The following is a 14,288-nucleotide window of genomic DNA, read 5'->3' as shown; positions in this document are numbered from 1 at the left end:
TAAGATGTACCGGGTGCAGAACGTTGGGAGATCTTTCAGTGTTTGAAAGCTCGCCGAAACGTTCGAATAAAACGTTCGATTGCGTAACAAAAAATGTTCGATTTATTGTTCGTAACGTATATTAAAACAGATGTATAATATAATATCGACAGAGCCAATAAAATCTACGACCGCGGCGCTCGTTATCATTCCTCGTCTCGCACGCACATGCGTGCGTAATACATATATATGTACATATATGCATATATATATATATATATATATATATATATATATATATATATATATATATTTATATATACATACTCTCTTCACATTTAACTATATTTTTATTACAGATATACCTCACAAAAATACAATTCTTTCATTTGTCTCTTTGTTTTTGTAACGTTCTTTTTATTCTTTACGGGAACAGCGTGTGAGTAATAAAAATATCGTTTTCTCGACGAAATTGTTCTTGCTTTCCTTCTCATTTTTCTTCGTTCCCCTCGTTATCGGCTCTCGGTTCTCTCCGCTGTGATCGTGCGCACGTGGTTCCGACTTGATCGTTTACACAATCGCGTTTCATCCCCTTGCTACGTGACAATTAGTCGGCGCGTCGGAGCCACGCCAAAGAAGATCCTCTCCGTGAAATATGCTCGCGTAACCGCGTAATAACGGCGTCGTATAACAACGCACGTAGCTCTTCTCTAAACGAAGAACAACGCGCGCGCAACGTTGTTTAACAATTGCGTAGAATGCTCGTTTTTTTTTTCATGAGGCGTACTTGTCTCTCTTTCCTACGTTGCGGGTACGTGTGTGTATATACGTATGTGTGTGTGTTCTCTGTGTCGTTGTACGTCGTGTGCAAATACGCTCCGCGTTACTTTCTGGCACAAAAGTTACTAATTAGTACCGTACCGTAGGTAGATCTGTACAAAAATAAATAGCGGCATTTTAAAGCGGTACAGCTTGGCAGAGAAAACGTCCATTGGGCCGCCCCAGAATTTATGCGAATTACTTTTCGTATTTTTTTTTTCTTTTGCAAAGGCGACAAACGGTCGATCTTCCATTAGAATTCTGTGCTCCCACGAACAACGATCCTACGAGGACATCGTTACGTTAATTTACGAACGTTGACTTGTTCGTTCACGAGTAAAATTGCTGTTTCAAATAATTGGCCAAGGTCCCTATATTAAATATTAATTTTTTCCGGGCTGCAAGAATGTTCGATTACGGCGAAACTTCCGGCGACTGAAACTCCATGCGGCAGAAACAATTGTCTCGATCTGTTCCGAAAGGTCGACAATCCGAGTCCTCCGAAAATATGAAAGGGAATTCGCATCGCTCGTGGAACAATCCGATGCTTTTCTCGGATCCCGTGTCTCTCTCTGTGTCTCTACGCGTTTTTACGGTGTGTGTCCGGTGTGGATGTGCGTGTCGGTGTGTGTGTGTGTATCCGTAATCCTCCTACGACTCTTCGATTATTTTGGCCTGCCTTTCTTCGTATGCTGTGACGCTCTACTGCCCCTAGTTGCATATTCAACAAGTTTTTCTCAGTTTCGTTAAATGTTAACACGTTTCATCTCTTCTTATATATGCGCGTGTACGTATACATGTATATATATGTATACGTGTATATTGTATATATAAGATCTATGTATATAATATATACTCTAAGATTCTCTATAAAAAAATTAAGTTTCTTCGCGAGCGGCGGCGTTGGCGATCGTACGATCATCAGAAGACATTTTTAGATTCTCCGAGCTGGACTGCATTTGCCGTGAGGCGCGCGTTAGGCTCAATTTAATTAATTAATTATTTTAGGCTGAACAATTAATTTGGACTCAGTTCTTCAAATCTCGCTGCTCAGAAATTTTACGAACCGTAACAGACTCGTTCTTCCGTGGCCTCGCAACGATGTTGCGCCTTCGATAGCATAAATGCGGGCCCGCTTACGAGACTCAACAATTGATCGGCGTTCCCCTAAAGCCGTACGACCGACGCCGCCCTAAAATCTTCTATAAAAATAACAGAAGAAGCTTCTCCGCTACGCTACGCGGATCGGTATAGCCGGTACGAGCCCGCGTTCCAACGGAAATAATTAACGTCGTCGCGACGATCGATCGTTGAATCGCACTCCTCTTCTCTACGATCTAAGCGTAATGTTATCTATCGTTGCTCCCACTTGCGTTTAAACACCATAACACCATCGCCACGTGTTCGCTATTGTAACGTTAGAATCCCCTAGGCGGACAGAAAAATACTCGAGGATCTCCCGGTTTATTGAAACGTTTTTTTGTTTTCGTTGTCGACGGTATCCTACGGCATTCGAGACAGAAGATCCGAGGAGATAGTACGGTTGGACGATACGTTGAACCAGCGAACGCAACCACGCCACGATATTTGAATACAAATGGGAGCCGGCCGATTGCTTCAGCAGCTTGTGTGCAAGAAAGGGTCTCTCGTTCGAAGATTCAACTCGGATTAACTCGTCACGTCTACACGGACTTCTCGATCGATTGGCGATCGTTCGAACACCTTCCGTGCCACCGTCGAGTCTATCCGTGAACGATGTCGCGCCGGAGAAACGTATCTGTTTGCACAGAGAAAAATGCGGCTCGCGGTTAGCTTCGACCTTTTGTCCCGAGCTTCAACGTTGCTCCAGGATTTTTCTAATTTTCTCGAACGGTTGCACCCCGTTCTACTAACACTAGATTTACGGAGCACGAACAAACAGCTTTATATTAGTTAATAAGAATAACAATAAAATATTAATTCTAATTTTTAACAAGTGTTATTGTAACATTTGCCGTAATATAAATTGAATAAATAACTCGTAAATTAAAAAAATAAATAAATCGTAAATTAAAAAATCAGCGATCCGTCGTTATGACGGATTCCGTAAATCTAGCGTTAATAAGTCATTGTTTCTCGCGATATTTTCGGCGGACTCGCGGACCGACTCGACGTTTACAGAAGAACGAAGGAGGCATCGATTCGTCGAACGACACCGGAAGTCTACGGACTACGCTAATTAATCCTTTTGTTGCTCGGACTGCGCCGAGCCTACGATGTCGAATATCGTAAAAATATTCGCCGGGACCGTTCTTCAATTTCCGTAGCTTCGAACCCCGTAGACAATCTCTACGACGTTAATACGGCTCTTTCCACGCGTTGAAATCTCCGTGTGTGATGGGGAGAGAGAGTGTGTGTGTGTGTGTACGTTGTATGTGTGTGGTCGTGTTGAATGGCACTTGCAATGTAAAGCTTTACACGGTATTAATGTACATGGTACACGCAAGTACATAATGCCTTTAGGACTTTGTACGATTCACCTGAACCTCGTTACAGTTAGAAATCATTATATCTTTGGCTTCGAAGCGTCTTAACAACTCTGTCCTCTTTCTCTCGTCGTACACCGTTTCCTCTCCTTTTCTTTTCTTTCTTCTTCTTCTTTCTCTCCTTTTTTTGTTACATTTTCATCACCGTTTTCTGTGCTCCTGCGCTCGAAAATATATCCTCTAGAAGCTCAATTGAAAATATTTCTCGCGGAGATGATCGCGTTTGTTGCTCCATCCGTTGCATTGATATATTCTCCCCGCCTGACCTCGCGATAATTACGACCTGCATAGACGTTTCTCTAGATCACGATCGGTTCTCTAGACGTTGGTCAGTCTCTCTCTATGATATATATATACATACATGATACATAATAGATTCAGATATTTATATATTTATATATTATCTATGCTTTTTTTTTTTCTTTTAATTAGATCCTGTGATATTTCCTCTTGCTCAAGACACAACACAGCGCTCCGCGCGATCCGCGGCAGCATAGAACAAACAGCGTGAAATCTCGTTTTCTACGTTCCTTTTTCTTCGAATTTTCTCTCACGGTCGTTTTCACGGTGTGATGATTATCGGGGAGTTATCGAGAATCCCTAAAAGTCGTGCTCCAAAAAAAGGTATTTCTTTCGTTTCGCCGACGGAATTCGCTGGTTCGTCGAACGGAAAACGGACGTCCCTTCGACACGTCGATGTTTCGCGTGGTGTGATATTCGATTAAAACTTACGAGTAAACGCTGGGAACGCGTAACAGCTAAAAGTTGCCGGTAAAATGTGAAACGCTATACTCCGGGCATGATTGTTGTTAACCTTCCAACCGGGGAATCGCGAGGAAACGCTTTCTGAACAATTGGGGGGGATTGGCTGCCGATCGAATTTCCTGAACCTTTCCTTGAATCACAGACAACTTTTCTCATCCCTTGTATGAACGGACAAATATCTATATCGAACGTGTGAATAAAATGACGCCGGACACCCGATTAGAAGATTAAACAGAAATGAACGCTTAAATATTGCACGCGTCTAACGAGAAGTGTTTCGCAATCTTCTACGGTTTAAAACGATAAAAACGTCGACGAGAGATCCTAATAGGAAAGGGGGGAGGGGTGTGGGGTAGGGACAGATATCTCGAATTAATTTAAAAAAAGGGTAGGGTAAGGAGGGGGGGGGGGATAGAACGACTGTTCGAAAAGCAAAGTACAAAACGCATGGGGTGAGTTTAAAAAAGAGCGCCTCCCATTGGAAGGCGTCGAGGAAACCTAGCTCTGTTTTACAGCTAATCGAGACTAGACCTAGAATTGGCTATTACAATACTGTGTAACCCTAGCGTCGTCTGATCTCGCGTTCTTCTTTCGATACAATAGTCTATCAGAATATATGTATATACTCCGTTAGTGGATCAACAACTGCTCTTTAAACTCTATTAACAATAAGGATTGTACATAGAGCGGCACCGGGAAGTCTTCGTATACTGATCTCAGATAATCGACAAGCCGTCGACGTTCGAATTTCCTGCAAACGTTGAGATATCCACGATTTTAGTTGAAACCAGAAATTTCGTTTGGGCAGACTTTCTGGAGCCGCTGTACGTACGTATGTATATTAATATAGTTCTTTTTCACTCTGTTCGTAGGCCAATATCAGATATGCAGCTATAAAATAAAGTGCAAAATAGTCTTGTCTTCGTCTTCGTCTCTTTTCATCTGTGAAACACCGTTTCGCGAACTCGGATAAAACAGTCTTCTCTAAACTGAAGCATGCGCGCCTCGGCTCGCGGCGTTCGACACGTTCTCGCGATGCAACCTGCGCTTCGAAGAGATATAGAGATAAATAGAAAGAGAGAAAGAGGGGGGAGAGAAAGAGATTCTCCAATCGAATGCGGAAACTGCACGCGATCGAAATAAATGCCGAGTGAAATGCGAATCACGGGACGCCTGGTCACGCGTAACAATCGATCAGAAAATGCATCGCGAATAATCAATGGAAATGCTCCCCAGGAGAATATTGTCGGCACGAGGGAGAGCCTCTCCTCTCCACGGACCGATAGGAAAACACGTTGTTAGGCTGCCTATGAGAAGCGACGAAGAACGCAGAAGGCTCTGTGTAAAAGGCACGAGATAGCGAACCAACTAAACAGCCCTTGTGACAGTTCTCGAGTACCTCGTTAGTAGCGGATGTCCGCGGAAACGCCTTGGAGACCGCGTGTGACTCTTCATTAGAGGGTCCCCCTAATTCTACATGCTGCAGAAATCGTACTCCGCGTTTTCTTGCAGTTTAACATTCTCGATACGTATTCCCTGCAACTGAATTCGTTGTACTACCCTCGGTGTATATTTAATGTAGCTTAAAAAAAAACAAAAAAAAACAATAAGATGTAGTCCATTCCTCGAACGTCTATAAATAAGCGTGCCAAGTGTGAAACTACAATATTCGGTATACTTCTCTAGGAAACAAATGTCCAAAGACTACCTTGTAGCATAGAAACTAGGGAGACCCCTGGTCAGAATAAAAACTGTTCTCAGAAGAAAGACCGATTTCGAATATAAAGTGCAGCAAAGTAAGATTAAGGAGAATGGAGGCCACGAGTTCTTACCCTCGATCGGATCGACGCATGCAGGATGAATGTCCGAAAAACGTTTTTGCTATCGTCTTAAGACTCCCAGAACGGCATTCGACACAATTTCTCTATGTGCACAGGGCTGGACGCCCTGGTAGCCGGTGCGGTTCTACTACGAGGTACAAAACTTCTTAAGGGTATTTTGCTAAGTCCCTGATTATGGTTCACGTCCAGGGTCGAGTGACGTCTCAGAGCTCTGCCGAGACGTTCGCTCGGCGTGTAATCGGCCACCTCTAGGCTATGGCATTTGATGGTCTGCTTGGTCTCTTTCGAGTCCGTTGACTTCATGGTGAAGTAGGCCGAGTGTCTCTTAGGCCAGTCCGCCGTGCACTTGGTGTGCACGAGCTTAGGCTTTTCCTTTTCCAAGATCAGCGAGTTCCAGCGAGTTGTCATCCGAGGTCCTAAATACACCGAGTCTTTCTTATCCAATTCCTCGTCCTGGACTAGTATCAGACCATCTTCGTAATCGATGGAGGTCCTGGGATCGTTCGGCTGATTGGATTCGTTGGTTCTTCGCTTCAGGCTGTCGTCATAATCTATGGACGAGTTCCTTTTTGGCTTCGCTTTGTCGAAGCTCGTCGAGTGCCGCTTAGTCCTGTCCAGGTTACACTTGGTCTGAAGGACCTTGGGCTTGTTCTTGTCCAGTATCACGAACCCGAACCTCGTTCTCAGACATCTCAAACCGTCTTCGTAGTCGATGGAGGTCCTAGGATCCTTGGGCTCGTCGGATCCATTAGTTCTTCGTTTCATGCTGTCGTCGTAGTCCATGGACGAGCTTCTTTTGGGCTTCGTTTTCTCGAAGCTTGCCGAGTGCCGTTTGGTCCGATCCAGAGTGCACTTGGTCTGGAGGATCTTGGGCTTGTTCTTGTCCAATATCAATGAATTCCGTTTCAGTTTATCGTCCATGGATCGATCTTGATTAACGAACCCAAACCTGGACCTCATCAGAGGCCCGACGTAGATGGTTTTGCCGAGTTGCTGGTCGTCCTTGACCAACCTGAGGCCATCCTCGCAGTCTATCGACGTCCTAGGGCTACCCGACTGGTCCCCTCCATTCGTTCTCCTCTGCATGCAGTCCTCGTAGCCCACGGACGAATTACGTTTAGGACTGCCTTTGTCGAAGCTGACGGTGCGCGAGCGCTCGAAGCTGAAGTGTCTTCGTTTGGTGAACAGCGAGTCCTGTAGATGAGGAATTTTCGAGACCCCTTGGCTGGCAGAGAACTGCGCTGGTATCCTGATGCCGGCGTCCACCAAGAACTCGTCGTCGGACAGCATCACCGGTATCTCCGGCATCGAGCTGCTGGGCCAACAAGAATTATAATGAGCCGCTTTGGTTAGTGCTCGGAGGACAGCCAGGTTCGGAGCACTGGCGAGCGTTCTCGCGGTGGCAGTGTCCGTGCTGGCGATGTTGTTAGTAGAGAATTCGCGATTGTAGTCTCTTGTCAACAGCACATTCTGCTCGCTGGTCTCCGGCAAGACTATGAACGGCAGCGGGGTCAGCTTCGAGCGATTCTGCTGTATCTTTTGCATCAGATAGTCGACAGGGTTGTTCGAGTTGCTATGCCCTAGCCTTTCCCAAGGTTGTGTTAGCTGAGGTCTGTTAGGTGTAAAGCGTGCAGAACTTGATGTTAGTCTCTCGCTGGAAGTCGTTAGTGGACTAGGGAAACAGTTAATAAGGTCGCATTTTACAACTTGCACTTCGACCCTGCGGATTTGGTTTTAGACATGCTTGATTCGACTAGTTCCGGCGGATCTTACATGGCTAACGTTCAGAGATACTCTATGCTAGCGTTAAAGCCGAGAACCGCGAAAGAAATAAAAACATTGCGTACCTCATTCTTCCGGGTTCGCTGGAGTGGCGAGGAGATGCCGCCGTAGCTTTGGTGAAAACAAATGGTGTTTTGTTACTCGTTTAAATAGAAAATTATACAGTCTGCGGATTTTATATAATATATCTTTGAAAGTTTTCGATCTTATATAAAGATCCGCACTCTAAGTACAATTTTAGGATGATTGAACTACTCACTTTTAGATGTTGCGGATGTCCTGAAAATACATAGACAAATTATTAACGAGAGGCTCTAGAATAAATATTTGTCAAGAATATGCAGAATTATGGATACTCACACTGACTTGGATGAGGTTTCGCCTGGACGTCGCCATGCTCCTAAAACCGTAGTCTTGTTAATAATTTTTCTCTTCGATATTCTTTTAGATTTTGATCACTACCCTTGCTACCTACCTTTCTTCATGGTCGCACCGCCAGGAGGAGACTTTCCAGGGACCATTCCGGACAATCTTTTCTCTTCCTCAAATTTCTTAGCGTCCTCTATATCATGTTTCGTCTGTTTGGAAAGCTGTAACGGGACGTATCGATGTCAAAAAATAGTAGTTAAGGAAACGAAATGGAAAAATTTCAACTTGGTGTCACTTACAGGTTGGTTATCGTATTTCGGATCAATGTCGATCAATTTCCGCATGACGCTGGACAGCGTAGCAATTACGTCCCTATCTGTCTCGCTGTTCATCAGGTGCCCTATCGTTGTCTCCATTGCCGAGAGTAGCTTTTTGTCCGTCGGTAACCATAGTTTGCTTTTTAATTGGGGCAACATGGATAACACTTTGATTCTTATATTAGCAACGGGATCTTCCGCCAGGTTCAATAAAACGGTGAAAAAATGCTCTTTGAAGTAGGCGGACGAGAAGATCTCCAAGGCCGCCACCATCATGCGAACGAACATCATCCGAACGTAACAGTCCGTACTAGTCGCCAGTTCTGTATATAGTCTGCTTCGTAGTTCGACTCTTTGTATTGGCTTCATGTTGTAACGTAAAAGGAACAGGTACAACGTTCCTGCGGCGAGACGCACGGGTATCGGTCTCTGGAATTTAAATAGCGTTTTAAATAGCAGACTCACCGTTGCAAAAAGGATCAAGGACTGTTCTCTCAAACTCACAGCGTGCAGTATCCTGAAGAACGCCATTGGCACAAAGTACGAATATATAAAATCGCTTGGAAAGTACTTCGGTATTATCTCGAGCTGCGAGTGCATCATCGATGCTAGCCTCCAGTTGTGGGTGGTTGATATTTCCGATTCACATTTCAACAGCGCCCTGCCGATTTCCATAAGAGTGGAGTCCTGACAGTGACACAAGCAACAGCAATATTAGATTATTATATTTTGAAAGATTCTCTAGCAACGTTCACTACCAAATGATTTTTATGGTTGCTAAATATCGCAAATCATCGCAATTAGTAGAAGATACAAACCACCCTGTCCACCCCGATAGTCTGACTTTCCGCTAGGCAGTCGAGCGTTGTCCCAATGTGAGGAACTAAACCTTGTAACACTTCCTCGGAGTCGTCCTTCAGCAATTTGATCAGATCCAATTTGATCCGGCCGCTCTTGGGATACAATATTTTCGCCACCTACGTGTTCAATTAGAATATCGTGAATACGTAACGCGCTCGCAGCACAATGTTGCACAATATGGTAGTGTAGAACTGGATGCGGTTCTTACTTCGCCAATTCCACTCGCTACGGTTTTCCTAATTGTGTAATAGTGATCGCTCGCTAATGAATTAAAGGTAACAAGCAACGCGTCCGTGTCGTCCGAGGAGTCCGACACAAAAAGAAACATCGCAGGCAAATTAAAAGCGCAACATCTTCTACATTCCATGTGTTTCTCTTCATCAGCAGGACTCGAGCTCATCTAGAACAATGAAACGTGCTCAATGAACTTGACTCAGGCTTGCTGGTACGTACCTTCGCTTAGAAAATCGCCTCCTTATACTTACAAAAGAATGGTGGGGTTTCGAATCGCTTTTGATAGAGACCATACCCATTTGTGCAAGTTGTTGAAAATACTTCAGAAACCATGTTTTTTCCGCGGTCACGAGGCATTCTAAAAATTTTCGGCACAGGTGTAAACCCATTTTTAGACAGCGAAAACGATTACGTTTGAGCAGAATCTTACTTTCTAAACCGAGTACGAGTTTCCCAAACTCCTGAGCAATTACGCATATCACATGGTCGTCTGATTTTGTTGCGTTCTCGCATAACTTTTTAACGAGCGGTACTATGATAGTTTTTATGGTATCTGTAAACGATTGATAGGACGAATATCATACTCTTATCACTGGGCGGGATTATATTTCACTTACATCGAATTTCAAGTAATATAATATATAGCTACGAGAAACTTGGAATGCTTAATGAATAATGCAAAACTAGTCATCAAGCATACCTTCCTGAAGATGAGGTAGCAAGTACACTATTGTCTGTACAGAGGTGCATCTTACATTGCTTTCTTCGTCGCTTGCTAATTCTACAAGAGATGGTAGCAAAGCAGATTTTACAGACTCAGCACCAAGGCCTTCGGCAACAAAACGTAGCTGCAAGCAGATACTAGCTCGTACTTCGCTATTTACATCCTGACAGAGGGAATGTACTGATGGTAGAATTTCCTTCTGTATCCTAATAACAATTTCAATGTTCATTGAATGATTTTACCGGAAAAGTAATCTTTGTATGCAGTTGTTCTTTGTTTTTGTTTTTAATAATTAAATACTGTTCTGATACACCCAATGAAAAAAAATTCAATACTCACATAGCAGGATCAAATCTTGTACAAATTTTCCCTAGTAACCTGCTGCACGTTACCCTGGAGTTGATAGGCTGAGACAATTGTCCTTTGCTTATAGTCAATGGAACAATCTGTATGATTTTATTTCAATTATCATCCAGTCGGTATACTGTTATCTTATCAGACTTAAGTAGGGTTTTAACTTTGTGGAATAATTTTATTATCAGAGCTATGTAGAATACATAGTATCTTTTTGAAATCAATGAGCTTTCAGAGTACTTGATGCTTAGTCTAGCTGGGACTATCGAAAGTAAATCAAATTTATTACTTCTCTACCATATGACCTTAAAGTTATGCTATATGAACTAAGAATACTTTTGCCCTTCTAGGTCAATAAATGTTGTCTGAATATCAATTACTATGATTGTCTATACAAACCTGCGCTCTTATGACTTCTACCGGCAGTAACTCTATCACATCCAGTAAGGTCTCCAGCCATGCATCACAAACAACTTTAAATGTATATGTACACGTTAAGATATGTAGAGTAACACCAAATGCATGAGAACTGTTGATACGGGATTAACTAGCAATTTCTAATGGAGCAACGAACATAATAAGTTTACCTGGATCACGACTTTCGAGCGAATTTAATATACTTGGGAGGAATGTTTGACTGAAGACATTATGGCTGACAAGTTTCTGCTCTAATATCGTTTTGAATGTGGACGATGCTGCAATGTGGAACTCCGTGGACGCAGTAGCCAATGACTGCTGCATTTTTGGTACCACACGAGACATGCATGATTGCGAGTCTGTCTGTAAGAGACTTGGTAAGTTTTGTATGACGCTGAGCTTTTGAAACTCATCGCCTTTCCTGAAATAATTACACACATAGGGACCATTAGAAATGCTAAATAAGGCCCACGCATCAATTATATGTCAGTAACGCACAAGGATCATTCTGTCATTTTATATCATTAAATTAATGAAACAAATATTTGCCTAGATTTAAAAATTAAGTGTCGCGATAATATATCTAATAAACAAAAAATTTAGGCAGAAAATGCAAGATTCATCGAAGTGAAAAAATTAATAAATATTACAATCTCAACTTTTGTAGAATTATATAAACGAATTAATAGTATTTTTATGGTTACTAGTAGTCGACGCGTTAAAAAAAAGAAGGGACTGTATAGTAGTTATTTTTATAGGAATTGTCTTCTAGTCCCCTCGCTATTTTCCTTAAATGTATGCAACCATCAAGGACAAAATCTTTACATAACGCATCCTTTTGAAGCGTGCGACAGCAGAGCCTGCATCGATGCAATGTTTACATACGAGTGCACGGCTGCATACGTTGCGATCTGCTGGAATTCCAAACACCCGACAATCAGTTCTATTATTACAATTCTCGCGGGCAAAGAAAAACAGACGAGAAAAGGGAGAGGGCAGCCAACAACAATGCTGTCAAAGTTTGAAATAACCTACGGGGCGGCACAGTGCAATCTCTAACCTTTTGATTGCGGCGCGCTTAAACTCGAAACCATCAGCAATTTACTACACCGATATTCGCATGACAACCGTTGCAGTTAGCTAATATAATTCGCGATCAACTTATAGCCGCAGCGAAAGTAAGGATCCCATTGTTCCGAACAAGAAAGTGCCGAGACATTCCTCGAATATTTCAAACTCAATGGTTGATGTAAATGAAATGCGCGGATTAGAGCTTCTTGGCCGTATTATGCACACGACTTTCGTGTAGACGACGGTAAATGTAGGACGTATATTGTATACGCGGTTGGCAGTCGAAGGGCTAAATAGGGTAGTCCGTAGCATTGCTTACGAGTTACTCGTACGTAGAATGTCATTTCTTACGAGTGGCTGTCTTTAAAGGACTATAATTAGAGGCGGTCGGACGACAGGACAGTGTATACTCCTTGAACGACGCCGCGGTATTTTTAGAAACAGTGCATGGGTGAGCACGAAAGGGAGAGACAGCCGAGAAGGAAGAAAGTGTGCTGGCCGCTGGCCGATTCGGATCACGCACGCGATTTTTCTAACTGAAAACTGACTGGTCCGACTACTTACGGATCCAGCACGCTCTCGTACGGAGCTTTATCTTCCTCTTGCAACATTTTCGGGGAGCATCTTATTCAACGACACCACTGGATGATCGGCGACGGCGGCAACCGATTGCACTCGTGAACGTTCACGACGATACAACACGCGTACGCACTCTCATGACGCATTCGACGCAAGAAAAACAACACGACGGAACGTGGATGACAACTAAACTGGGCTCTGACTCCGACTCCAAGGTATCGATTATATCCGACTTGTCGTACGAGCTAGCGAGCGCAACCGAAACGAGTCGGAAACGCCCGAGCGCTGCCTACGTACGCTCTTGGATAGGATGCACACGTAACCCCGCGTAATACAATAGAAACGATGCGTCGTCGCGTCGATCAGAAGTCGGGTGTTGTGTAATCGACAAACCGATGCAGCAGTTAGGCATTTTAATCGATTCGAATTTTCAATTCGATACTGGCTGATCAATGCTTACGATTCAAAATCATTAATCGTACGAAATCACGTGCCACTTAATCGATCGATAACGATGCTTCGATCGATACGTTATTAATCTGCATATTTTTTTTAATCAGAATTTAATTGACATTCTACTTGACACACGTTCATCGATAAATCGTACCAACAATGATACATTGTGAAAACATGTTTATTTATGACAATGCTGTAATGCGTACAATGACTGACGCGTTTGTTCTTTAAGATGCTCGGATCGCACTCGTTAATCTCAAATGTTAGAAATTAAATATTTCAATCGTACTCGTTGATTACCATCTGCGTCAGAGATTACAGGCAACGACGATGCGCAAATATTCGAAATATTTTGAAATAAATAACTTTATCAATTTTTCGGTAGTTTCAACTGTACCTTAATTAGAACTCCCATTGGTATGTGTAACGATAGATGATCGGCGTCTCGGTAACCGTTATTTAGCCTGGCAGAAAATTAATTGATTGACGAGCAACCTTGATACGGTAATCGCGCGAGGATTACGTAGTCCGATTCAAGGTTTCGTCGAATGATTTGTCGAGGGAGCGCGCGCGCGCGAAATTACTATTGTTACGCGCTCCAAGGATACCGACTGTGGTCCTGCGAACCGGAACTCTTGTCACGCGAGACGAGAGGGAGCTGTTTTACCGACATATTAAAAAAATTTAAAAACAGGGCTTCAAACGAAATTTTTTTAATAAATATAGCTTTCCCTTTCGATTACTTACGTTAACAGATAATAGGCTTTCTCTGCCGGCCGTTTTTCCAAACTGACATCCACACTGTGCTGTTTCAGTTGCTCTTCGTTCTATGGACGCATTTGGTTAGGTTATGAATCGATCGGTTACTTGAAACGAGACAAATGGAGGATGTGCACGTACTCTCAGATCGGGCACCGGTTTGTCTAATTGTAAACTAGCGAACTCCTCGTAGTCCAAGATCGGTTCACGTTGCATTTTTATAGACGAACGGCCGAGCGACACCGTTTCTCCGTGAACAATTTACCGGAACAGGAAACGCGCATTCGGAGTGACATAAACCGGAAGCGGGAGAACAAGAGAGAAGAAACGACGAACGATCCCCGTTCGACGATTTTCAAGAATACACAACGTATATTAAATCGACAATCCGTGCACGTACCGCGATACGAGAAATGAATATTTAGAGAAGCCATCG

The 14,288-nt window shown here is 43.2% G+C and overlaps 1 protein-coding gene across 6 annotated transcripts; it reads right to left on the bottom strand.

Annotated features, from left to right (window-relative positions):
* Nucleotides 1-84: 84 nt before the first annotated feature.
* LOC117220248 (serine/threonine-protein phosphatase 4 regulatory subunit 4) lies at nucleotides 85-14,248 on the bottom strand. 6 transcript variants are annotated; one of them, XM_033470028.2, is made up of 17 exons: nucleotides 13,994-14,248; nucleotides 13,841-13,920; nucleotides 11,158-11,408; nucleotides 10,970-11,043; nucleotides 10,556-10,662; nucleotides 10,193-10,422; nucleotides 9,923-10,045; nucleotides 9,744-9,850; nucleotides 9,467-9,658; nucleotides 9,216-9,374; nucleotides 8,902-9,084; nucleotides 8,380-8,826; nucleotides 8,187-8,301; nucleotides 8,072-8,111; nucleotides 7,971-7,990; nucleotides 7,777-7,822; nucleotides 85-7,601 (listed from the first exon to the last, which is right to left on the bottom strand). In XM_033470028.2, exons 1-17 carry the CDS (start codon nucleotides 14,066-14,068, stop codon nucleotides 5,978-5,980), a joined length of 3,873 nt encoding a protein of 1,290 aa, XP_033325919.1. In that variant the 5' UTR covers nucleotides 14,069-14,248; the 3' UTR covers nucleotides 85-5,977. The 6 variants fall into 6 exon arrangements, with proteins under 6 accessions (XP_033325919.1, XP_033325928.1, XP_033325944.1 ...); XM_033470037.2 differs by having other exon boundaries at nucleotides 85-7,541; XM_033470053.2 differs by having other exon boundaries at nucleotides 85-7,244.
* Between the last annotated feature and the right edge of the window lie 40 nt (nucleotides 14,249-14,288).

This window comes from Megalopta genalis, chromosome 1 (genome assembly GCF_051020955.1).
Source record: "Megalopta genalis isolate 19385.01 chromosome 1, iyMegGena1_principal, whole genome shotgun sequence".
NCBI lineage: Eukaryota > Metazoa > Arthropoda > Insecta > Hymenoptera > Halictidae > Megalopta > Megalopta genalis.
This window is presented reverse-complemented; position numbering and strand designations above follow the sequence as displayed.

Coding starts and splice junctions, on each gene's coding strand:
- LOC117220248 (XM_033470028.2), bottom strand. CDS start 14,068: ATGCAACGTGAACCGATCTTGGACTACGAGGAGTTCGCTAGTTTACAA. Junction 10,663..10,969: donor TAGAAGTCATAAGAGCGCAG/GTTTGTATAGAC, acceptor AAAATCATACAG/ATTGTTCCATTGACTATAAG. Junction 10,046..10,192: donor GCTACCTCATCTTCAGGAAG/GTATGCTTGATG, acceptor AATCGTTTACAG/ATACCATAAAAACTATCATA.